The 23698-nt window shown below is 35.8% G+C and overlaps 5 protein-coding genes across 6 annotated transcripts; 2 read left to right on the top strand and 3 right to left on the bottom strand.

The window, feature by feature from the left end:
• Positions 1-1816: 1816 nt before the first annotated feature.
• Positions 1817-8725, top strand: LOC101890293 (protein rigor mortis). Its single transcript, XM_005176489.4, has 9 exons — positions 1817-3461; positions 3527-3866; positions 3922-4090; positions 4162-4321; positions 6821-7644; positions 7709-7880; positions 7936-8086; positions 8142-8399; positions 8467-8725. Exons 1-9 carry the CDS (start codon positions 2021-2023, stop codon positions 8576-8578), a joined length of 3627 nt encoding a protein of 1208 aa, XP_005176546.1. The 5' UTR covers positions 1817-2020; the 3' UTR covers positions 8579-8725.
• A 343-nt stretch (positions 8726-9068) lies between these two features.
• Positions 9069-12192, bottom strand: LOC101895992 (protein disulfide-isomerase A3). Its single transcript, XM_005176431.4, has 5 exons — positions 11938-12192; positions 10706-10793; positions 10289-10641; positions 10102-10215; positions 9069-10042 (listed from the first exon to the last, which is right to left on the bottom strand). The coding sequence occupies exons 1-5, from the start codon at positions 12084-12086 to the stop codon at positions 9277-9279; spliced, it is 1470 nt and encodes a 489-aa protein (XP_005176488.1). The 5' UTR covers positions 12087-12192; the 3' UTR covers positions 9069-9276.
• Positions 12193-14835: 2643 nt separating this feature from the next.
• LOC101895817 (phosphatidylinositol-glycan biosynthesis class X protein) lies at positions 14836-16330 on the top strand. Its single transcript, XM_005176430.4, has 4 exons — positions 14836-15192; positions 15366-15498; positions 15565-15713; positions 15771-16330. The coding sequence occupies exons 1-4, from the start codon at positions 15074-15076 to the stop codon at positions 16162-16164; spliced, it is 795 nt and encodes a 264-aa protein (XP_005176487.1). The 5' UTR covers positions 14836-15073; the 3' UTR covers positions 16165-16330.
• A 135-nt stretch (positions 16331-16465) lies between these two features.
• Positions 16466-19851, bottom strand: LOC101895644 (putative inorganic phosphate cotransporter). 2 transcript variants are annotated; one of them, XM_005176429.4, is made up of 3 exons: positions 19709-19851; positions 17826-18499; positions 16466-17758 (listed from the first exon to the last, which is right to left on the bottom strand). In XM_005176429.4, exons 1-3 carry the CDS (start codon positions 19755-19757, stop codon positions 17051-17053), a joined length of 1431 nt encoding a protein of 476 aa, XP_005176486.1. In that variant the 5' UTR covers positions 19758-19851; the 3' UTR covers positions 16466-17050. The 2 variants fall into 2 exon arrangements, with proteins under 2 accessions (XP_005176486.1, XP_058986905.1); XM_059130922.1 differs by lacking the exon at positions 19709-19851 and adding an exon at positions 18563-18581.
• Positions 19852-21448: 1597 nt separating this feature from the next.
• Positions 21449-22281, bottom strand: LOC101895463 (proteasome assembly chaperone 2). The gene has a single exon (XM_005176428.4). It carries the CDS (start codon positions 22190-22192, stop codon positions 21455-21457), a length of 738 nt encoding a protein of 245 aa, XP_005176485.1. The 5' UTR covers positions 22193-22281; the 3' UTR covers positions 21449-21454.
• Positions 22282-23698: the final 1417 nt, after the last annotated feature.

Here is a 23698-nt window from a genome sequence, read left to right as displayed (position 1 = left end):
ACGGCCACACTCTTTACCACATGGTCTGCGGAGATGAGAACACAGCTGAATGTTCAGGTCGAGGGGAATTTAATACCGACCACGAACTACCCCAAGATTCTTGGGGTAACGTTCGACAGCATGTTCAAGTCGTCCGCGCAAGCCACAGCTATCTGCGACAAGATGAAAAGTAGGAACAAGGTCCTCAAGGCGCTAGCCGGCAGCTCTTGGGGTGCGGACAAAGAAACCTTGTTGACCTCTTATAACGCGATAGGTCGGTCTGTGGTCAACTATGCGGCTCCAGTGTGGTCTGCGAATACTAGTGCTACGCAGTGGAAGAATATCCAGACCTGCCAGAACGCTGCCCTGAGAACTGCGACAGGGTGCCTCCTCATGACACCAGTGGACCATCTACATGAGGAGGCGAAAGTCCTTCCCTTACGTCAGCATAATCATATGCTTTCGTTGCAGTACCTGCTTGGGTGTTACCGTGAGAGCCATCCCAACCATCATATGGTGGATAACTCTCCCCCACCCAGGCGTGTCAGGAAGGACATACATGATCTAGAGAGGGAGGTCCAGCGCTACAAGAGAGAGCCTCTAGATCAAGAAGCCTATCAGGCAGGTCTGAGTGGCATTCACACCGATGCAGTCGCGGATGCTATTAGCAGTTATAAAGTGAATGCCGTCCTCGGAGTCCACCCCCCATCCATTGCAGCCGAAGAACGTCAGCTGCCTAGACAAACCAGGGTAGTTTTGGCGCAATTACGTTCAGGATGGTGTAGTCGCCTCAATTCGTATTGGGCACGAATTGATGAAGATGTGCGTGACGCCTGCCCGGCGTGTGATACAGGCCCGCACAATACGCTACACCTTTTTAATTGCTCAGCCAAACCTACCCAACTCACTCCAGAGGATCTCTGGCTACAGCCCGTTAAAGTAGCCGAATTTCTAAACCTGGAGCTGGAACCAGATTAGCAGAACACAAACACACACATGTACTACTGCTACAACAACAACAACGAATTTCGCCCTACGCGGCGACAAAATGAGCCGCGAAAATTCGTCGTATGGAACACAATACCGACGAAATTATAAAACAGCTGATGAAGTTGTTTACTTTTTGCTCATTTGTTGACTACAATGAATTATACAAGAACACATAATTCTTTACGTTCTCTATTATAATTTCACTTATGTCCATCTTCTCTATTATAAATTCACTGATATCCATCTTCACTCAGGCGCAAGTACACAAATAAATAAACAAATTAATTATGTTTTTTTTATACGAGTAACAGATAGTAGAGTGACCATAACAAATTTTAAAGTAAAAAGTAACTTTATTTACTAAAACACATAAAATTCGTACAAGTATGGCCACCTTGTACTGTTTTGTTCGCCGGTCGCCGGCGTATGAAATAGAAATAAAGCTAATTGAGTTCGCGGCGACCGACGAAATTTTCGCCGGTGCCGTGATTGTGTGCACTTCCATATACACATATGTGTTTTATTTTTGACGACGAACATACGCCGCGAAAAAATTCGTCGTTCGCTCCAATTGTGTTCCTAGCAATAAGTAGATTTTTATATGTTTTCTTACAAGACGTCAATCAGATGTTGTTGTAATATACATATTCAAAAATGTTTACAAATTTCAATAATTTTTCATTTAAAATTTTCAATTTCAAAATTAGTTTGACAGTTCATTGTCCCATCAGCTGTGTCGATGCGTCTACCTGTATTCTTCTATCACGGCAATTCGTTTACTCAGTAAACAAACAGCTGTTGCGGCATGTTGTCTCTTCCACTTTCTACATATTCGCCGTGTTGTTTCTTCCTTCATCCTCTGTTTGTTAAAAGGTGTAGAGTACAAAGCAAAGTTCGCCGTCGTCCATCGGCTTACACTGATAAGCCGCCGCCGCCGGAAAAAGTCGTTCCGCTTCGTTGTCTGAACAGGACTTAACAGGACAAAATTCGCAAGCACGTTTTTCGTTATTCCAGAAAATATAATATATAGACGAATTCATTATATGCCAAAATGAAAATTAAAATTCCGTTGGTGCCGCAATGGAATATCAAAAATGGTTGTGTTTGTACTCCCGATGGGGGATTTCTCTATGTAGGTTCCCGCAGCATTAACTACATAAGTTCCATCAAAGATGAGCAAGATACGCCCCAAATAAAAGTGTTCCATACCCGGCAAAATATTCAAATGATCGATATAGATCATCATTGGGGCGAAACTGAACAGGGTGGTGAGACTAATGAGCCTGCATCGAAATTTTTTGTGGTTTTATTTCAAGACAACTCTGTACAGATATGGGATTTCAACAAAGGCTATGCTCTACAGGGTCACCAAGCTCATTTGGCATGTATGCGCTATATGGAAGGCAATGGTCCCTCGCCTCAATATGCTGGAGAAGTATTTGTCAGTTATATGATTAATCGAAATGTGTTGTCTATGGACAGCAAGGATATAGTGGTGTACTGTGTTGCTTCGAATAGCTTCTGCAGGAGACCGATGTTTATATCGCCTCGTCATCATCAACTCACATCCATGAAATGTTCTCCATACCATGAAAATCATTTTGCTGTGGGCACAAGTCGTGGTTTGGTGTTACTCTGTGATTTGCAAAAAATGGTCACACTATATACCTTACGTGGTCATAATAGTGCCATTGCGTCTTTAGCATGGAATAGGGTTTTGCCATCGGATGCAGTTCAAATTGAGGACGAGGCTAAGCCGGAGAGGCCGTTGTCCAAATTTGCAAAATTAACAAGAACCGATACTACTATTGTCGATGCTGATGACATTTTTGATATATATGACTACGATTATTTAGATAATGAGTTTGGAGCCACTCCTCAAGAGCCCAAGACAAAGTCCGATTCCATATCAGAATTTGTTGGTATTGAAAAAACACAGGACACGTCGGGGACTGCGGCAGAGTTTGATTTCGCTGAAGCGTGTCAAAGCCTAAAGGAGGAAATAAATGCCTTAAGAGATGAAAAACCAGAACTCTCACCAGAACATATAGTTTCTCTTGAAGATTGCAAAAACTCAAATATACGCTGTGATTCATCTTCATGTGGCAGTGAAACTGATCACGAAGAACAACCTTCAGGGAGGAAATCTTCTGAGGACAGCCTGGTACGTTTAGTGTGCGGAACACCATCATCTGAAGAAAGTGTCGATGTGGATGGAATGGATCGTGTGGCAAAACAGAGTCTGGTGTGTCAAGCAGATGTCCATGCTGCATTATTATCTGAGTCCTCAACGACTACGTGTAATAGGGAAAATGAACAGAAACTTACGGTGGGGGTAGGTGAAGTGAAGAGTACAACAGATCACCTAAGTGCAGACTATCTTCTGGCATCATTAAGTGCAGATGGAAATTTATACATTTGGAATGCATCAACCGGGGCAACATGTGACCACCACAAGCTCCGGGGTTCAAACGGAAATAAAAATAAGAAACGTAAGCGAATTACATTTTTTTAAATATAGAAGTAGTGGTCTAACTCCAACATAATTCTATTTAAGATACAAGTGTTGAGATATCTTGGCTAAATTCGACATCTTTTATAACATCCAATAAGTCGGGCGAACTTCAGCTATGGACGATTGAAGCACAGACTGGTAAAAAATGTACCACAGGCGAGAATTCTTTAAAGCGGTATAAGTTCAAAGAAGTCAAACGACCTTGGCAGCAATGCACGATTGTTGCCTTCTCTGCTTGCAGATCCAGGCAGTATTTGTGGTGTGTTTCATCCAATAGGGAAATCACAATGGAAAATATGTCTCTTAACAAAATACAATTGCAATATGGTTGTGTCTCTACGAATATAGGTGCCTTGCGCGAATGTCCGGATGATATGAATAAGTATGCATAGTAATGATTTGAAAAAAATGCGTTAATAAACTTATTTTTTATTCAGAATAGCCTTGGCATTTTCCGATCGTCGAATTGGAATTATAGATATTTCCAAAATAGCTCCAAATCACATACACATAGACAATTTTGTACAACGAATCGAATCACCTGTAACTTCGCTTATTTGGAGTCCGGACTGTAAAAAAATCGCATATGGAACGCAAGAGGGCAGAGTGAGCTGATTATTTTTTGCTTTTCCCATGTTAAAACACATCTATATTTATTGACTTGCATATATTTTCAGATTGGTATTATATCAGTTGAGGCCGGACATAAACAATCACCATTCGCTTTCAATTCAGTTTGTGGTAAAACCATATACTCCATAAGCTGGGAAGATAAATATTTGTTTGTGGTGTGCAACGATCGCATCGCAGTTTACGAAGACAATCCAAATAAGAAAGGTACTTGTTTTACGATGACTGTGCCGTGTAACATTGGATATGACAATTCCTTTTGCCAAAAGATGTGTCTGTTTGTGCAGATGTAGTTTGTTTTTGTCTTTGATTTGCCAATTCTATGGTGCGCCTATGATGGTCCCATACGTTCCAGGAGACATTTGAAAGATTGTTATTTTTTGGTTTCCACTCTTTCTGATGCAGTTCAGTTTGTGCAAAACAATTTTTTTGTTTTGTTGTAACGTCCTCCGACGAATTCAAGCCTAGCTTAACTATGGCATCTTCCAATTGTAAAAACAATATCATGCCAACTGATCTTAAAATCATATTATTGAATTCCTGCAAAATACGTTTCTTGTTGTTTTCAGCATATCTGAGAAAGTCAGTGTTTGCAAGGCCGAAAATCGTGTTTAAATGTTGATTTGACTTCCACTCTATTCTTGAAGGAACTAATAAACCTTTTGTCACAACTATTGTAAGGAAACAATAGTCCTTAAGAAACAGACCCTGAAATTGTATGTGTGTATACATATGGCATTATAGCGATAACAACATTGTAGCAAACTTACAAGCTTCGTATAGTCCATACTTTGTTTTTTGTCATCTATATTCAGTTGGCCAATCAGTGTTTCCTCAAACCTTGTTTTTGATGTACTTGTGGTTTGAGAAATACTCCTTATCAAGGAGTGGTAGTGCTTCTGCACATTTTCACTGACAATTCCATCTAGATGATCTTTGATTTTGTTCACTTCCATTAAACAATTCAGATTTATAATCAAGGAGGTCCACACTTCACTAAGATAAACAAAGTGAGGCTAAAAATATAACTAATAATAATGCTTTGTCATTTAGATTATCAATAATTAATAATCTCACAAATATAAATTCAGTCTCAATTGCAGATCGAAACTTAAGAATGTCGTTGATTTTTTCGGTTACGCAATGAAACTTCTTCTTTGCCACATCAATCCAATACTGTATCTTGTGGACCATCTCGTTTATACGTTCCAGGTTTCTTTTATAGATCGAAAAGACTATAACGAATTTATTGATTTGACGTAGGACTTTTAAGGGCTGTCCATATGTGACAGTTTTCTCCTTGATGTTGATTAGTACTGCCTCTTCCAGTATATGAACAGCAGTTTCAATGTTAGCTGCAGCCATCTTTAAGCTCTCTCCCAATGATTCGTTGGTGTTGAGCAAAGCCATTTCTAAATCGCCATTTACTGGAACAAATAACACAATGTCAAGATCCATCTCATGAAATTTTTTTAGAAACATAATTACCGTTTATAGCATTATTGGTCTTATCCCTTTCTGTACCATTATACATGTTATATACCATAATACCACATACTGTTGCACCTAATCTATGTAAATATTCGTGTCGATGATATTTTTTCTTTAACACATACTTCTGAATATCTCCACGAGCCAAAACACTGTCAATACTTTGACGCGTTCGCTTAAGTAACTGCAGAACATGGTTAGTGGTAAAAGGTGCCAAATTAGACTTGAATCATTCATCTTACCTCAGTATCTGACGGACAACCAATAAAATAATTCGTTATTATAAAAATTTGAATTTTTGTGTACATTTCGTCCAGTTGTTTGGCACCGCAATTCTCTGGATATCTTAATATCTCATGCATTAAACTGCTTGTTTTTTCTTTAAGAGAATGCTCGACGTTTTCCTTTAAATCATCTAGTTTAAATCCAAAATTCTGCCTGGAATAGTAACTAAGATTCAAGGAACCCATGGTTATGTCTGCAGGATCGGCATATTTGTTTAAACATCTGTGCATAAACTGTTCGATTTTGCACAAACTCAGTTTTCCGGGCCCAAGTGTCAACCCGTCGACGTTATCGTGCAACATTAGACGTAGCAGAAACTTTGCAAGATTACAATCTATTTTTAGAAACATTTTTGCACCTTCATCAATGAAATATGGTACTAAGTCGTCGATACCAATGAATTTGTTTCGAAGGATTTTCTGTTTGTAGTCCCCAGTATGACCGACATTTGATTTGGGTTTGCCATTCTCAAATATAAAATTTAAAAGATAATCCCTAAAGCTGTTATTTGAACTTCCTTGGTAGGATTTTTGCAAAATATCGGGTAGAATATCATTTACGCTAACGATGAAAAAATTCATTTCGAATTTATAAGTAAAATAATTTTTTTTGACTTTGTTGTCAGTAACAACCAAATAACAACACTTAGTTTTATAGCAACTAAGTTGCACATAGAGAAAAAAATCACATTTTTTTCTACGTCAACCCTGGTTGAAAGTACACTGTATATCAGGGGATACAGAATAAACCCTCATAGGAGGAATAAAAAAATCTATTTCATAAGAAGCCTATGTGTAACTATATCATAGATAGATACTCTAAGTGAATTTCGAAATAGAATCGTTGTAATAAATTACATTGTGGAAATTTATTCTTCGAGAAATTGCAAGCGCATAGTGACGTTGTTCTTCTTCATTTATAATCTTCTAGATGCATACATAATACCAGACATTACTCAGGTATCGGCCTTATCAGTGAAAAATCGTTTTCTCTTTGTCGGAACTCAAAATGGTCGATTACGACTGTATGAACTAAAATCTAAGGAAACTCCAAACTTCGAATATGAATTGAGAAAGGAACTTGAATTATCTTCACGCTATGTAACAGAAATAGTTTGGAGCCCAATTACTAGAAACAAGTTTGCAGTAACAACCAATTCCAACGTTATTCATATCCTAGAGTTCAAGGAAGAAAACACATGTCTGTCAGTATTCCGTAAGATAGAAATACAATCGCCAAAAGCTGCAAACTCCTGTGTGAAGTGGAGCAATCGAAATGAGAATTTATTACTAACTTGTGGCTTTGATGGTGCAATACGTGTTTGGGATTTGAAAAAAGAAAGTTCAGATGAACGTTTCCTCAAATTGTACCACTGCCCAATGAAATGCGGTCTATTTTTACCAACTGACGAAGAGGTCGTAATGTGTGCAGGCATGAGTACATCATTGGAATTCATAGATATGCGCACAGAAAAACCAGATGTAAATTCCACCAAAACGAAGCGTACTCGCACTCTGGACAATGTTCAGTGGGCAACCAAAACCCCATCAAGGAACGAAGGCAAACCGCTACAAGGCGACAAAAAGTCGAATAAAGCTATAGACCTGAAGAGTCCACTGGAATCCAGTAACTGTAATCGGTGTCCCGATGGATCAAACGGAGCAAAAACAAACTGCGATGAAGTTTCAAAAATGTTTGAAGAACTAGACATCCGGAAGAATATTTCAACTGTGGGAACATCAGTCTATATGAAGGTTAATTGAATTGAGAACATCTCAAAAGGCGTAAATTGTATCTGAAATCGAATTAAAATTACAGATTCCTTCGACCCTGTTGTACCTCACATCTAAGGAATTAAATAAGGAAGCTTTGGAAATTATGTTTAATATTCTAAATGATTCGGCTCTGGGAAAGACAATGGAAAACAAGTCATTGTGTGCCAAATTGTTTGGTTCCAAAACTGAAGCAATGCAGCTGCTGTCAGAGGAACGTATGTACAGCAACGATATTGATGATTTTATTTATGGAAATTTATTGTTTCTTAGTTAAGAACCACCAGAACAGTGAAACCAAAGGAATATCTAACCTCTACATGCCGCAGGTTAACGGTACTTTAAAGGATGAAATTCTTAAATGTGTTCAGAATAAACAGTTGTGCGAGTGGCATGTTTCGCTGGCGCCCAGCATTTCATATAAGTATGTGGAGTTATTCAAATTCGCACTGATACATGGTTATTCATTTTTTGTTTAGTTTTTGGCAAAAATGTTGCCAGGCCTATGCCGAACAACTAGTGGAGCAGGGCTATGTACTTCAAGCTGTGGTTTATATGATGGCCATTCATCAGGAACGCGATGCCATAGAAGTCCTTGTGGAAAAGTCATATTTTAAGGAAGCGTTGTTGATATCTCGCATTTACTTACAGCCAGACGACCCCTTGAATGACAAAATAAGTGAACAATGGATTACACATCTTTATAAAAACGGAAATTTACATGGAGCAGCTCTCTTGTATGTAGCATAAGTTCGCCTACATGTAACGTTATTTTATTTTGTTTTCTTTTCTCGGCGAATCTAGGTGTTTGCTGAGCAAACAAAACGATCGTGCTTGCGAGTGTTTGACCAAAATTCGAAATATTGGCGCAGAAGTTGAACGAGTTATTCGCTTGTTGAAAAATTTGGAGAAATAATTTATTTAATTGGCAACAATAGCCTAAAGTTTTAAAAATTGAATTCAATATAAGTTTAAACACTACCAATTTAATTTTTATTTTTATAAAATAGAACCCGAAGGAATAAAATTCAAAATGAATGATAAATAAATGAATTGTGAGAAATAGCTGAGTTTTTATGTCAGGAATAGTAGAGTACGTTAATACCCACATTGATTTTATTGGTACGACCCGTGAAAATGTTTAAGTTTTACATAACATCTGTTGCTGCCTCTAGAATGATGATGCCGCTTTTGTATCGAAATATTTCCTCAATTAAAGCTTTTGAAATATCAAGCACCCACTTCCTATCTTTGACTCCATATTTTTTCTAAAAATTTCTAATTTGGTTGAAAATGATGATGTTGGTAAATTTCAACTCCCATAAACATTATTTGCGCAAGTGGAGTTCTAAACAAACCAATAATTATTTGAAATAACCTAGAGTCATGTAAAATAATACTCCACATTTCTTAGATGTAATTTTATTGTTTAAATTCAATTAAAAAAGAAGATTCACGATTTTAACATTAAATGCTAGCATATACTCCTAAAGGAATTGTATGCGATGTCGAAAATGCTCTGGGATATTTTGAGAACAAATATGAAAAATGGAAATGTGAATGAAGTTTTTGCCTTCTGGCATTATTAATATTACATTATACTTTTGTTACAATTTACAATTCTGTCTTCTTGGGTTTTCCGCTACGATCGAAACCCTTCAGTTCCTTGGTAGCGTGTTTCGAAATAAATTTCAAGAAGTCGTCGACTTCACGACCTTCATTGTAGGAAACTGGCTTATTCTTGGAGTCTTTGGGCAACCAGAATAGTGTAGGGAAGCCGCGTACATTGAATTCTGGAGGCACATCGTTAGCCGTGGCATCCATTTTCGCAATGACTACGTCTTCGTCTTGTAACTTTTCGGCCAACTCATCGTAAACAGGGGCCAATTTCTTGCAATGGCCACACCATGGAGCATAGAATTCGATGAGAGTGTCTTTGTCATTGTTCATAACAACTTCATCGAAGTTTTTCGCAACGGCAACTTTAACAGGGGCGCTGTTATCTTCGGGGATTGGTTCAGATTTAATGTAAGGTTCCAATTCGCCTTCCAACAATTTTTCTGCAAAGTCGCGCAAGTTTTCGACAGAAAACTCCTCTTTCAGTGCATATTTTAAGTTCTTAGCATCACGGGCCAAAATAACTGGTTTATCCCCAACAAAATCATAGCCATACTCATTGAGCTCGTGTTGGAAGTCATCTTTGGCAGAAATAGCAAAGGTCAACTTGCCTGCAAATTCCTTAGCTACCTTAAGTACGCGATTGCGCCAGTAATTTGTACCTTTTGGATTCTTGACATAGTCAACACCGTAATAAGCAGTGATCAGAGGGTTTTTGAAATCGCGCACAGTGTCTTGAGTACGGTGACCCACTAATCCGTGGCTAAAAAAAACACACAATTGTGAAATTGACATCTATGTATATATCTTTGGTAAACTCACTAGTTTTCTTTCACGAAAGCGGTTAGATCAGATTCGGACGATCCATCGAACTTTACGGTGGATTCTTCAAATTTATTCGCCAAGTGTGGAGCACGGACAAGGACGATGGCATCGCTATTCAGAAATAAAATACAATGAATTACAATCATTTTAATTTTTCAAGAATCTAGTTGTTTTCTGTTCTAACCTTTCAGTTGCCTTTTCCAAAACCTCTTCGTTACTACTGTGACCAAAGCGGTACTTTTCACGATTTTTGTCGGCGAATTTCAAGAATGTTTTGGCCAGTTTGGAGTTGACGTCTTTGAAGTATCCAAAGATGGTTGTTTCCTTTGCCGTAAAGAACTTATCCAACTCCTCAACCGATTTTATTTCTTTTGAAGCTGGGCCAACTTGGGCACGCATGTACTTAGCTATACCAGCAGCTTCACGGGGTCCATTGTAGTCTTGTGAAACCTCTTCGCCCTTGAAAATCTTTAATGTAGGATATCCACTGACGGAGAATTTATTACATGTTTCTTTTCCAGCTTCAGTACAATCAACCTTTATAAAATTAATAAAAACATGTAGTTTAGTTGTGTAAAGTATATAACCATAACTTATATACCTTGGCCAATGTAATAGGAGGATCATCATCTTTTACAATTTCGGCAGCTTTGGCGTATTCGGGTTTTAGTCGTTTACAATGGCCACACCTAAAAAAATATACATAATTATGAGAAACTAACTTAATTTCTTAACAAAAATTTGTTATCAATACAACCCAACGTTAGTTGTTTAAAAATACTAAAACAAATCTTATCACAAAAAATATTGCTTTATTGTTGCCACAATTTTATCAACAAAACGGAAATTAAATGTGTTGACCTATTTTGAAAAATTGTATTTTTTCTGTTCCTAGAAACACGGCACCCATTACAATATTATATCAACATGAGGGAATATGCGGGTTTACAGATTAAATCTACCGGATGGACCATTCAGCATTTAACTAAAATAACAAGCCGCACTGATACTAAAATTTGAGTTGATTTAATTTTATTAAAATCATGACGTTGCTTTCAACATTCTAACACTAATGGTCCCAGTCTTTATTCGTCTCCATTTTGGAAGTTAGCTATAAATAGTCCCAAAAACCGAAATTTGTTTATCCGTGTTTCTAAATGGAAACAATTGTTTAGTAACAAAATTATAACATTTGTAAATATGTGACGAATCTTCGAATATTGAGCCGTGGATACAGTTCCTAAGTCATATACTGGAAAATAGGCTCTGCCAATATCACACAAACATTTGTTTGTTTTCTGCTTCCCATTTTCTGTAGTTGTTGTTAAAACATCTCATTTAAAGCAATGTTCGTTGCAAACATTTAGTTGACAGACTGTAAGTGTGTAAGCGAAGTATGTTCAGAACAGCTTGTCGTTAACATTTTCATTATATGGAAAATAAGATATTCCACGTTATTTATTACCATATAACGCGCGTGAAGACAGCGAGGTAATAGGTGATAGGACTCGAGATAAATAGACATTTACATCATGCAATTCCCATAAAATTTGCTTTTCTTTTTCTGTTGACCGGCTAAAAAGGCAATTAATTCATTGTTTCTACAAGCAATACATTACAAAGTTATCTATAGAAGTGCTAGACATTAAAACCAAAATGAAACGATAGACCCTGTTCACTCACACTAATATAAAAACCGTTTATATGCACACACCTTATGAAAGTGTGTTTGTGCACATACCATTCCCAGTAGAACAAAAAATTTTAAAAATCTTTCAAGATGACGTGTAAATTTTGTTAATACTAGATTTTTTACTGATTCTTGAATCTTACCAGGGGGCATAAAACATGACTAATGTAGTGGAATGCTCACTCAAGACGGATAAGAAGTTATCATCGGTCAGTTCCAGTACATCGCTTTCCGCTGCATTGGACAAATATGCCAAACCAGCTAGGCACAAAACCAATAATGCTTTATGCATATTTTTTATTTGCTGCACAAAAAGAATAAAAATACGAATACACCACCAACTTTCGACACTGACTACCGGCAATTATTGATTTTACAAGAGTAACTCGGAGGCCACGTCAGTTTCGAAATACATAATAATGGCAACGCGAACATGTCGGCAACGTTGCCAACGTAGTGGTTGGCAAGCATGGTATAAGAATTCAGGTAGATGCATCATCGATGCGACAAAACTGTGCTCCGTTCCAGAACCTGTAAGAATCTTCTAGTTTTTCTCACCAATAATAATTGGCCCTATTACCGTTGTCGTCGTCGCAAAATGAAGTCGAGACGACAATAACGGTATTAGAGCTGTCATTTTTTTGTCGATAGCGATGAATGTTTGATATTATCATTGTCGATAGAACAGTCGACGTGAAGTCGTTTTTAGAGAATATCAGTTGCCGTAAAAAATTGTGACGATGTGGTATTTTTTAGTCGACCTTCATTTTTTAACCATTGATATCTGACCATGAAAATAACAGCTGCAGAATAATTTGGTAATATTGAAGTAATTTCCGACACTGGTCTAATAAAATCCTAGCGCTAAAAATCTCAATGCTTTGCCCAATTGGAACAACTCTAGTTTAATAAGAACTCTTCGATTTTTTCGAAAAATTTTTTCCAGTGTTAGGTATATTAATCCTAATTCCGGGAATCCTAATTCTTGGGGGACGGATCCTAGACTCCAGATTTTTCACTCGAAAGTCCGAGTTCGAGACCCGAATATACCCGATATAGGCAATATAGGTATCGATTGAAATACCTATCCAATAAGTGGTCACATGGCCACCGAAGGCCGGCTACTTACAACATCTGTTAAATTTAGAAAACTTTAGTTCGCATAGCCGGTTGAACATACCCAAAAGAGAATATCTCTAGACCCAGAAAATGTATTTTCACAAATTGTAGCATTTTAGAAAAGTTATAATGTCAGCTATAAGAGTATGTTCGCTAATTTAACTATAACTTCCGAACCGCTTTAAATAACCCCATCAAGTGACCACTTGTTGGATAGGTATTTTCATAAGCGGTACGTATATAGCCTATATTGGGTAAATAGATTCGGGTCAAAAATCTGGTGTCCGGGGTCCGTCCCCCAAGAAAAGAAATCCTGGAATCAGGTAAAAACACATGCCATTGGAAATTTTTCAACAAATATTGAAGAGTTTGGCAAAAATTCTATTAGTACACGCTGACAGCAGTCCTTGTTAATTCTGAAGTAATTTAAAAATGTAATGTAATCGATGTAATGTATGTTCGGTTCCAGGTTCTCTTTTCTGACGCACAGTTGAAAAAAAGTATTAAATTTGAAAATTCGATGTTCTGAGTCACCCTGTAGTTTTGGTGAAATCCGATGTGATCGATAGTTAGCAACGTTGCTAACTTCACGTAGGTGAATTAACTTTGTTTTGTTTCTAAAAAGTCCATTATTGATTTACGTATCCCTTCCCGTGACATTGCAAATCAACCGCGCTGAGAGAGGAGAGAGAGATGTTCCGACTTTGACTTAAGGATAATATTCGCCTGGATAATATTAACTTAAGGATAATATTATCCCCAGTATTTGTGTAGGAAATGCTGCCCAACTAGCATTTAATCATCCCGCCTTAGTACCGTGCTATGGGCCGTCCGCTCTCCAGCATGATCCTGAGGAAAAAATGTTGCCTGCGAATTGTATTCGTGTCCTTGTATTGGTATCCTTTCATAAACTACTAGTCTTTCAATTCCGCTCACCATAATGGCTCATAAAGCGTTGACCAATACATTGAAAAACGCTAACGCGATGACGCATCTACCTGTATTCTTCTACCATGAATGTAATAAACAATCGATGACAATAACAATAGCATCGATACTCAACTGTGAGAGTTATTATCGATTAATAGTTTTTCTGCCATATTTATCGGATAAAATGCCAGAACTAAAATTTATTATTTAGACGATTTATAGTATGTTTCCATTGGAAACCGAACAACGTTGTTCGCTCTCAGAATTAGGTACACGAATTAACCCGTTCATACGGCACGATTCGTAATTCATAGTAAAATAATTCCTTTTTTCAAAAATTTTGTTTGTTGATTTTAATGGGAATTTATACGAAAATACATGAAATTCTCACATATATGAATAGAAGAAATTATTGTTTTCCTCCCAAAGATTTATTATATCATTAATTTTACAATTTTCATTCACGATTTCAACTTTTTGTGTAAATGTTGACTTTTTGAAAACATTTTTGTGTTTTTCCATTTTTAAATTCTGCTGGAGAGACACTTGTCAAACATTTTTTCTGCCGATAGAAACATTTTGAAAATGTTGCCTCTTTTGTTTGCGTTTTCTGTGGAAATTTTAACTCGTGGACAAATTGCGTACCTCGAATGAGAGAGAAAACAAAATTTACTTTCGTTTGAATGTACATAAGCCATTCAACATTGTAGTTTTCATTCATAATTTTCAGTCTTCCCAAAAATTTTTAAAATTTCATAAAATTTTTCTATTTTTAATTTTTAAATGTCATAATTTATTTTTTCGATAAATGCTCTCATTTGTTAGGGATGGGACATATTTTTTCGTTGTTCTGAGAGTGATTTGATTTGAACAACGTACAAATATGAGTGTTCGCTCAGGAAATGTTGTGTGAAGAATTAGGTAGTTTTTTCATAGTTAAGGGTCAAACAACGAATAGAGAGCGAATCAAGTGTAGTGGAAACGCCACATTAGACGGAAAATTTGGAAATTTTCGTAAATTTCATTGAAAATTTTGGGAACAAAAATGTCTGTAAATTAAAGCCAAGATTCCTTTTGTCCAATGGATCGATTTGGAAAATATTGTTGCAGCATCAATACCTCTTGCAGTTAGACACACACCTGCCCCAAAATCCTACATAAAATTGCGTTTTGTATGATTTGTTTGTTTTATAAAGCAAAAAATATATCGAATAGAAAACAGTCAAGGATATGAGAGAAATATTGTTTGTAACATGTTTTCTGCTTGGAATCATGTCGTCACTGCAACAAAAGGATCTATTGTCCACACCTGTTGTCGGCGTAGAGTTGGGTGAAGAGGGATTTCACAGGTTTGTAAAATGAAATGAAATGCCTCAAGTTTCATTGTATTACTCATACCATTCCACGCAATTGAATTGTACGGTTGATTAGCTACTCAAGTGTGTGGAGCCCTGCCCACATTGTTATTGGAGATATCAGTGTCTTTGGGTATTCTTGTGTATTTAATTTTTTCTCATTCCAGAAACCTTATCTATACGGTGCAATTTGATTATCCGCTGGCAGGCAAAACTTGTGAGTACATATTAAGACAGTCCTTTCCACCATCTGTGTACATAAATGTGGATCAGCTGGATGATCTTTCAAGGAAGGATAAGGTATGCCCCAACATTTTTACATTTTAATGACAATGGGTAATCGATTATACATATTTTTGGGAACAGCTAAAAGCTATATATCCTCGATTTGTTGATATTGAAAAACCTACAGAAGACTCTAGTGGATTTGAGATATTTATAAAAGGAACAACTAAAGTTACAGACACAATTCATTTGCCCATACATTTTCGCTACCATGCACCAAGTGAAGAACAGTAAGGGTATCAGATGATTTGTTGCTTCCGTTTCTTTGACAACCATTTGTATTTCAGGTCATTTATTCCTATAGATCTCTTTGCACCAAATGCTATGTACATAAGCTGTCCTAGCCAAGAAGAACAAACGTTTGTTGAGCGCGAGTTAGAAATTGAAACTAGTCCAGGCTACTGTTTAGATGAAACAATTCCGACGATCAGGGAGGGCCCTAAACACATTCGCGATGCAACTTGCAAGTGGAAGGATATTAAAATCGCACTGCAAATTAAGTCGCCATTGCATGCTGAAATACCTATCGGAAACGAAAGTGCCCACCCGACGGTTTTATACATAACCATTATAGCCAGTTGGGTAGTGTCGTTATGGACAATACTTAGAACACGGCATATACCGATTGCCATTAATGCAAATCTAGAAGAGCAACGACTGTTGCAGCGAAAAAATAAGTAGTTAATATTATTAAGTAAATGGAGAAATGATGAAATCATATTTGGTGTGACAAGTTTTTATGTAGGTATGTTATTATGTTATATTAGTCATTTTATAATTGTTCATAGAAATAATTAAATGTATTATACGTGATAAAATAAAACAATTCACCGTACACAAGAAGCAATTATTTTGTTTTTATCAATTGCGCTATAAAGCTTGTTTACGCAGATCTAATTGTTTTTTATAAAAACGATGTGGAATAATTATAATGTTATTATAATATGTTAAAAATTTAGCGTCCAATTTTGGTAGTTTTTCATTTCATTAGAAGAAAGTTACCAGAAGCAAGGGAAAATCTGCGAAAAACAACAATTATATGATTGGATTCAAGTATAATTAAAAATATGTGCCACATGTACCTATTTAAAGTATTATTAAATACCGATTTACATTTGACATAAGAGTTCGTATATATTTTTCACACTCAGCATGAAAATACATATATATAACAATCGATGGTCACATAACAAAAATCTGTATCAAAAAAACAATACTATTTATTTTTTTTATTTTATATTGCAGAGCTTTCCATTGTGCGGCTCAATGAAACAAAGATAAGAGCAGAAGCATTAAACGTCTTGTTAACAAGAGCAACGATAGGGGTAAAGTAAAATCTGAAGTGTTCTCAACAAGAAAAAAAAACATTGATCGCTGAGTACGTTAAATATAGTTGCTTATTTATTTAGGTATCAAAAGTTAACCTTATCATCTATTTAAATATTATACAATATTTATTTTTTCACTTCACGATCCCTTAAAACCTTGCTATCTATATCAGTCAATGTTTCCTAGAGTGTATAACACAGGTACCACTTTTCGTACAAGTTCCTTGTCTACGCTTGTCTTATGAATGAAAGTCTGTTACTGATAAACTATCGGTGTTGTTCGGTAATGTGGTGGTACTAGCCGAAGTATTCACATTATTCCATGGTTGTACTGTAGCTTTACCAAATACCAAAAACAGACCGTTGCAAAGCAAATACACTCCGGCTGTTATAAAGAATACTATACGCCATTCGTCAGGACTTTCTTCATCTACGACAATTGCTCCTACAACCAGAGGGGTGCAAATGGATAAAAGGTTGGACACCATGTTGGTTACGCCCATCATTAAACCAGCAAAGTTGGGCGAAAGATCCATATGATTCACCAAGTATCCACAGAAGGAAGCTGCATTAAATCCCACAGCTATGGTCAATAAAGCGGTGGCTGTGGTTTTTTGGTCTTCCGTCATGTAGCCCAGAGCAATGAGACATACCATAGGCACCCATTGACCAATAGTATTAAATATTTTTCGTGATGCAGTGATGCTTGTTATATTGCGATTGATCAGTGTATCAGCTATTGGACTTACAACCAGGCACAGCATCCACATTACAAAATAGGGAAGTGCGGAGAGCAAAGCGTTTGTTTTAACATTAAAATGCAGGACATTAGCCATGTATGTAGGTATTTCAGTCAAGAGAGTGTAAAAGCCCCAAGTAAATCCACAATGAGCTGCTATCAGCCCATAAAAGCATGCAGATGTGAACATTGCTTTCCAAGGCACAGCCTGAAATGAAAAGACAATATTTAGTTTTCGATTTAGTGATAAAGTCAACTTCAGTCGGAAAACTTACTGCGTTTATCGGCTGGTTATCACTTCCTGTTGAGCATTCGACATACTTCCTTTCAGCTTCAGATATAAACTTGGTATCACGAGGCGTGTCGGCGCCAAAAATTAAAAATACCAAAGACCAAACAATTCCAATACCTCCGGTGACGTAAAATATGCCTGGCCAACCCATCTCTGAGTCAAATATGTTACCGCTAATTGCCAATAGGAATGCTGTTCCAAATTGTGCGCCAGAGTAAACAAGACAGGATAAGAAGCCTCTTTCTTGATGTGGAACCCACTTTGCCAAGAGCGTGTGCATGCATGGGTAGACGGTGCCCTGCGTAAAGCCAATTAAAACTCTTAATGCACAAACATACTGCCAGTCTCCCTTGTCCGCAACTAAAGGATTTAATATGGTTAATATTGAACCGACGCACGTCGATACGCCAAGAACCAATTTTCCGCCAAACCGTTTGGCCATCAAACTAGCTGGCATTTGACATGCCACATAGCCCCAAAAGAAACTGGATAAAATAAGACTTTTCTTGGAGGGATCCCAATCGTAAAAGGGTTGGCCAGCTGTAGGTTGTGTCATAGGAACAATAGCCGCTGATATATTCACACGTAGAAAGTACCCAAAGCACATTCCAAAGAAGAGTAGTATGCTCTGGACATGTCGAATTCCAAATATATTAGCTGTAAATGGAGAATAAAGTGTTTCTTTGAAATTCTTGTTTTGAATCCTTCAAAATGATTTACTGAGATCTCTTGATTCCTTAGAATATATTTTCATATAATTTCTTATTAAAGGTGTTTTTTCCGAAATAGATGATAGATAAACCATTACAAATTTTTGCAATGTTCCGATTTCAACGAATTCAAATGCAAAACTGATCAAACTCTAAGCTCAATTTGTTTTTAATTCAATAAAATTCAAGGTTTATTACAACACACATGTCATATGAGAGATTAGTTATTTGTCCACTACAATGCGTTAATTTGTTATCAGCTTCTAAAAGACTTGACTAGTTTATTGAATTTATAAAGGATAGAAAGAGATTCGATCGAAGTGAGGTAATTAAAAAAATTATGCCTGAATAGCAATTAAAATGTGCAAAACAGTTATTTCTTTAATATTTCACACGCTACATTGCTTTTTCGGGCTACTTCAATAACACTATTAATTTGATAGGCCCGTACATAGGCACAACGCCAGGAAGCTATCTTTTGTTTAGGGCAGTAAGACAATGTATTTTATCTGACATGCCATCTAAAGAACATACGTATCAAGCCATATATCAAGTGCCTACATGAAAAATAAAATAAATTATTATTATTTCACTATTTTTTTTTTTTTTTGAAATACTAAAATTTCAACGAGTTCGAAGTTTCAGCTCATATTAATCTTATCATTTTGAAGAGAAAACAAACAGGTCTACAATCGTTAAATAAAAAATTTTGAGTAGTGCTTGGGGCTAGATTTGGCACCTTCTTGTGCCTGTAGTTGCATGATTTCTGGTAAGATACAATTTGCAGCCTTCAGTTTCTTATACGACACATTCGTTCAGGCATTTGGAAGATCGTAATTTAAAAGCCTTTGTTAAGTGAGATAGCATTCTGATAGAACGTAACACCATTTTCGTTATAATCTAAATTAGGTATTGATATTGATTCCATTGATTTGTGTGTTTTCTATAAAAAATATATGTATATAATATATTGAAATTTTGTGTTTATTTTTACATTCTCAGAGGCACACTTTATACGAAAATAAATCTACTAAAGATCCACATATTTTCTGATTTGTCACGAATATCAATAACATCTCTGTTTGTTAATTGTGTTAATTGATTTGAATATTTCGAATAGATAAATGCGAAAGGTCACGAGGCGAAACAAACTCACGTCTTTCCATATTATGGTCAGATGTATCAGTTGGCGCTAATACTCCCATGACTTTGTATTTATTCCTGTTTTAATTTGAACTTGTTTTTATACAAAATATCTTTGAAGTGTTTGGCAGCTCGTGGTATGTCTGCACCAAAATACCGTTATTAACTAAGACGGATCATGGCACTGTCGTGGGTTTTTATCGTAAAAGTACTTCAGATCGCACCAACTGATTAGACACCTAAAGCACATTTGAGTGACACTCCAAGACAACGATTATCTTCAAATTATTTTACTGTTGACGTTTTGCTGGAATTAGCTAAATATAAACGATAAATTGGAGTTCCGTGGAATATTTTATTATTTAATTGTTATAAGTATAGTGTAACCCTTGCTCATTATAATGTTGACACACTTAACTACTTGATATATATATATATATATATATATATATATATATATATATATGCGTTAATGATTTGTTGCCCAAAATTGTTAAATGCTGCCCTTTTTCAAAGAACATTTAAATAAATATGCCTAGTAAACATCGTTAATTAATAAACAAAACGTTTCAAACGTCCAATCAAACTTGCAATATTACGACTGATAGCACTCGAAACCAGCGGTGTTTGAAATGAGTGACAATAGGTAGCAACATTATTCGAGCGGTTTTAATGTTCAGAAATATATAATCTTGATAGATGCTTTATTATTTCTAACAATCGTAATTATCTTAAATCCCAGAAAAAATGTTTTTAACATTCTCATATTCGGTCAATGCATTTCAGTACCGTTTATTGCCAAAACGTTTTAATAATAAAAATATATTGATTGAGTACTTCCATAAGATAAAAATGGTATCACTTCAGATGTTCATGCATTTAACATATCATAAAGTTTTATTTAAAAATGTTTATATCTTTATTTTCTGTTCTGTATAATTTGTACCCTATTCTTTAGATAATATATAAGTATTACAAAAAAATTGTTATTCTATCATATACAAAGACTAAAGACTGTTTTGTCACTGCGTATATTGTTTGAGTAGCACAAAAATGCCGAAAATATTTTAAAATTTAGTTGAAACAAAAAATTGTTCTTACGGCTTAACATTTTAAGGATGGATAATCATTTCAATCGTATTAAACTGTTGTCAAAAAAATAAACAAACGAAACGACGTTTGTATTGTTAAAATAGTAATTCAGATTGTAGTGACCACATTTTCGCGCTTATGGCATTTGACCAAAATCAACACATCCGCGAAATTGTTCAAACATAAGGGGGGCTAACAAAACAAAATAAGGCCACTATAAAATGGGATCTAAATAATGAGCAATACTTTACCATAGTTTGTGCAATGATAAGAAATTAATCAACCTTCGAATAGAAATGAGGCCGCCGTAAAAGGGGATCTATTAGAAATATCTTACCCTATTTCACATACACTCTCACATATAAATGCCATAAACTGAAGACCATACTTTAATTGGCATTGCTACCAAATAATCATTAAAATGCCTATGTTTATAACAGGTTTGATACATTAATCGCAAATGGGTTCCCTATGTTTTTCAATATTTAACGAAGTAAAAAGCTTTTATTCGGAGAATTCATTAAAAAAGAACATCAAATTGCAATTTCAATAGAAAATGTGGCTTAAGCTTTCCACATATTGCCTATATTAAATTTGGCTTAGACCAATACAGCAGCAAAAATTAACCATGAAATTTACCGCTACCAATAAAAGATAAGCATTTTCATCAAAAAATTAATTCTGGAATATCATTTCCGAACAAAAGTTTCCACGATATAGGAACTTTTAATTGTAATCCACCAACATCTGTGTTTAATGCTAAAAAGTCTTTGCATAGTTCGCTGAGCTCACTTAAAATAAGTGCGGCATCTGTTGAATTGTCCCCTTCTAACAAATAACGGAAGAGAATCATAACAGGTACATTCTGCTCATCCATAATTTTATATAGATCCAGGGCATTTCCGCCGCCAAATATCATTTCACCACCAAACTCTTTCCATTTCATGTTTTGCAATCGATCGCCATGGATTCCTTTGAATGATTCACTTGCTTTGTATTCGTACGGACAAGAATCAATAATGCGTTTTTCAAATCCCAAACTGCCACTTAGGACTATAACTTTTTCAGCGTTGTTCAATGTGTTGGCCAACTCCTTGTGAAAACTTGTCATATGCGTCGATATGAAAGGTGAGCGGAATTGAAAGACTAGCAGTTTACTGTCAGGACACGAATACAATTCGCAGGCAGCAATTTTTTCCTCAGGCTCATGCTGGAAAGCAGACGGCCCATAGCACGGTATTAAGGCGGGATGACTAATGGAAGCTACTCGCTTTAAATTCTTTGATGATATTAGCAAATCACATGCTAGTTGGGCAGCATTTCCTATACAAATACTGGGGATAATTACAGTGTATCCCTTGAAGTCTTCTAGGCGTACGTTATCCTTAAGTTGAAGTCGGAACATCTCTCTATCTCTCCTCCTCTCTCAGCGGGGTTGATTTGCAATGTCATGTGAAGGGATACGTAAATCTATAATGGACTTTTCAGAAACAAAACAAAGTAAATTCACCTACGTGAAGTTAGCAACGTTGCTAACTATTGATCACATCGGATTTCACCAAAACTACAGGGTGATTCAGAATATTGAAATTTTACATTTAATACTTTTTTCAACTGTGCGTCAGAACATCTCGGTTGATTTGCAATGTCACGGAAAGGGATACGCATGGCAGAAAAATACAGGTAGATGCATCAACGCTTGGGAGCATTGATATGTAAAAAAAAAATTTAAATGTTTTTTCAAATATAAGCAGATTTTTATATGTTTTCTTATACTACGTCATTCGGAGGCTATTATAATTCACGTTTTCAACATTTTTTACAAATTTAAATAATTTTTCATTCAACATTTTCAATTCCAAAATTGGTTTGACAGTTCATTGTCTCAGCAGCTGTGTCGATGCGTCTACCTATATTCTTCTACCATGGGGATACGTAAATCTATAATGGTCTTTTCAGAAAACAAAACAAAATGGAATATCGAATTATCGATATTTTTATAATCGATTGCATTGCTCAACCGTAGACACACCTCTGTTCCAAAACCTGAAAAATCTAAAAACTTTACTTTCGCTACCCGAATTCACTGGTTCAGGAACAAAACTACTTTTTACAAAACAACAATATCCGCATTCGTCAAACGTCAAAACAATTTCACCATAATCGCACTAATTCCGGTTAGTAACAGTTAATAAATTTGTTTAATACAACTTAATATTTTACTTCAGAAACTGCAAACTAGTATTAAATAGCAAAAAAAAAACCGGTTACTTGCCGTTTCTGAAACAGAATTTACATTTTTAATCATAATTTGTCACTCATACGACAAGATCGCCAAAATTAAACAAATATAATATTGATACAACGTATTTTTTTCTTTATATGTTCAAAATAATGAATAACAACTAAAATTAAAATGCTTGGATGTCGAAAATAAAACATTTTAATCATGTATTCACTATGTTTTTTCCGAAAGAATCGAAATTAGAATTCAAAATACAAACAAAGGGATTTTTGCCAACATTTTTTTTAAGTTGTTGTCAACTTTTATAACTTTTATTTTAAACTGTCGCTTCTATGGCTTACAGTAATAGCATTTATGAATCGAAGCGACGGCGAGGGTGACTTGCACATAACGTCGATGACGACTATAGAAACACCAACCGTATTGGGCCGATTATTCCTATTGTTATTTTTTACGTATTGAGATAAATAAATATCAAAATTTGTCTTTGTTACATAATATCAAAAATGGAATGCTTATGTTTTTTTTCATTTTCCGTTCTTCATTTGTTTTAGACGATATATAATTTTTATTTTTTTAATACTAAACAGATTGCTCTGTTTCAGAACGGAAAGAATGTAAAAGTTTTTACAAAGATAACTGATTTCCCCTTTATGATATCGAAGA

Source organism: Musca domestica, unplaced genomic scaffold (genome assembly GCF_030504385.1).
Source record: "Musca domestica strain aabys unplaced genomic scaffold, Musca_domestica.polishedcontigs.V.1.1 8, whole genome shotgun sequence".
Classification (NCBI taxonomy): Eukaryota; Metazoa; Arthropoda; class Insecta; order Diptera; family Muscidae; genus Musca; species Musca domestica.
Note: the sequence above shows the minus strand (reverse complement) of the source record. Positions and strands in the feature narration are given on the sequence as shown.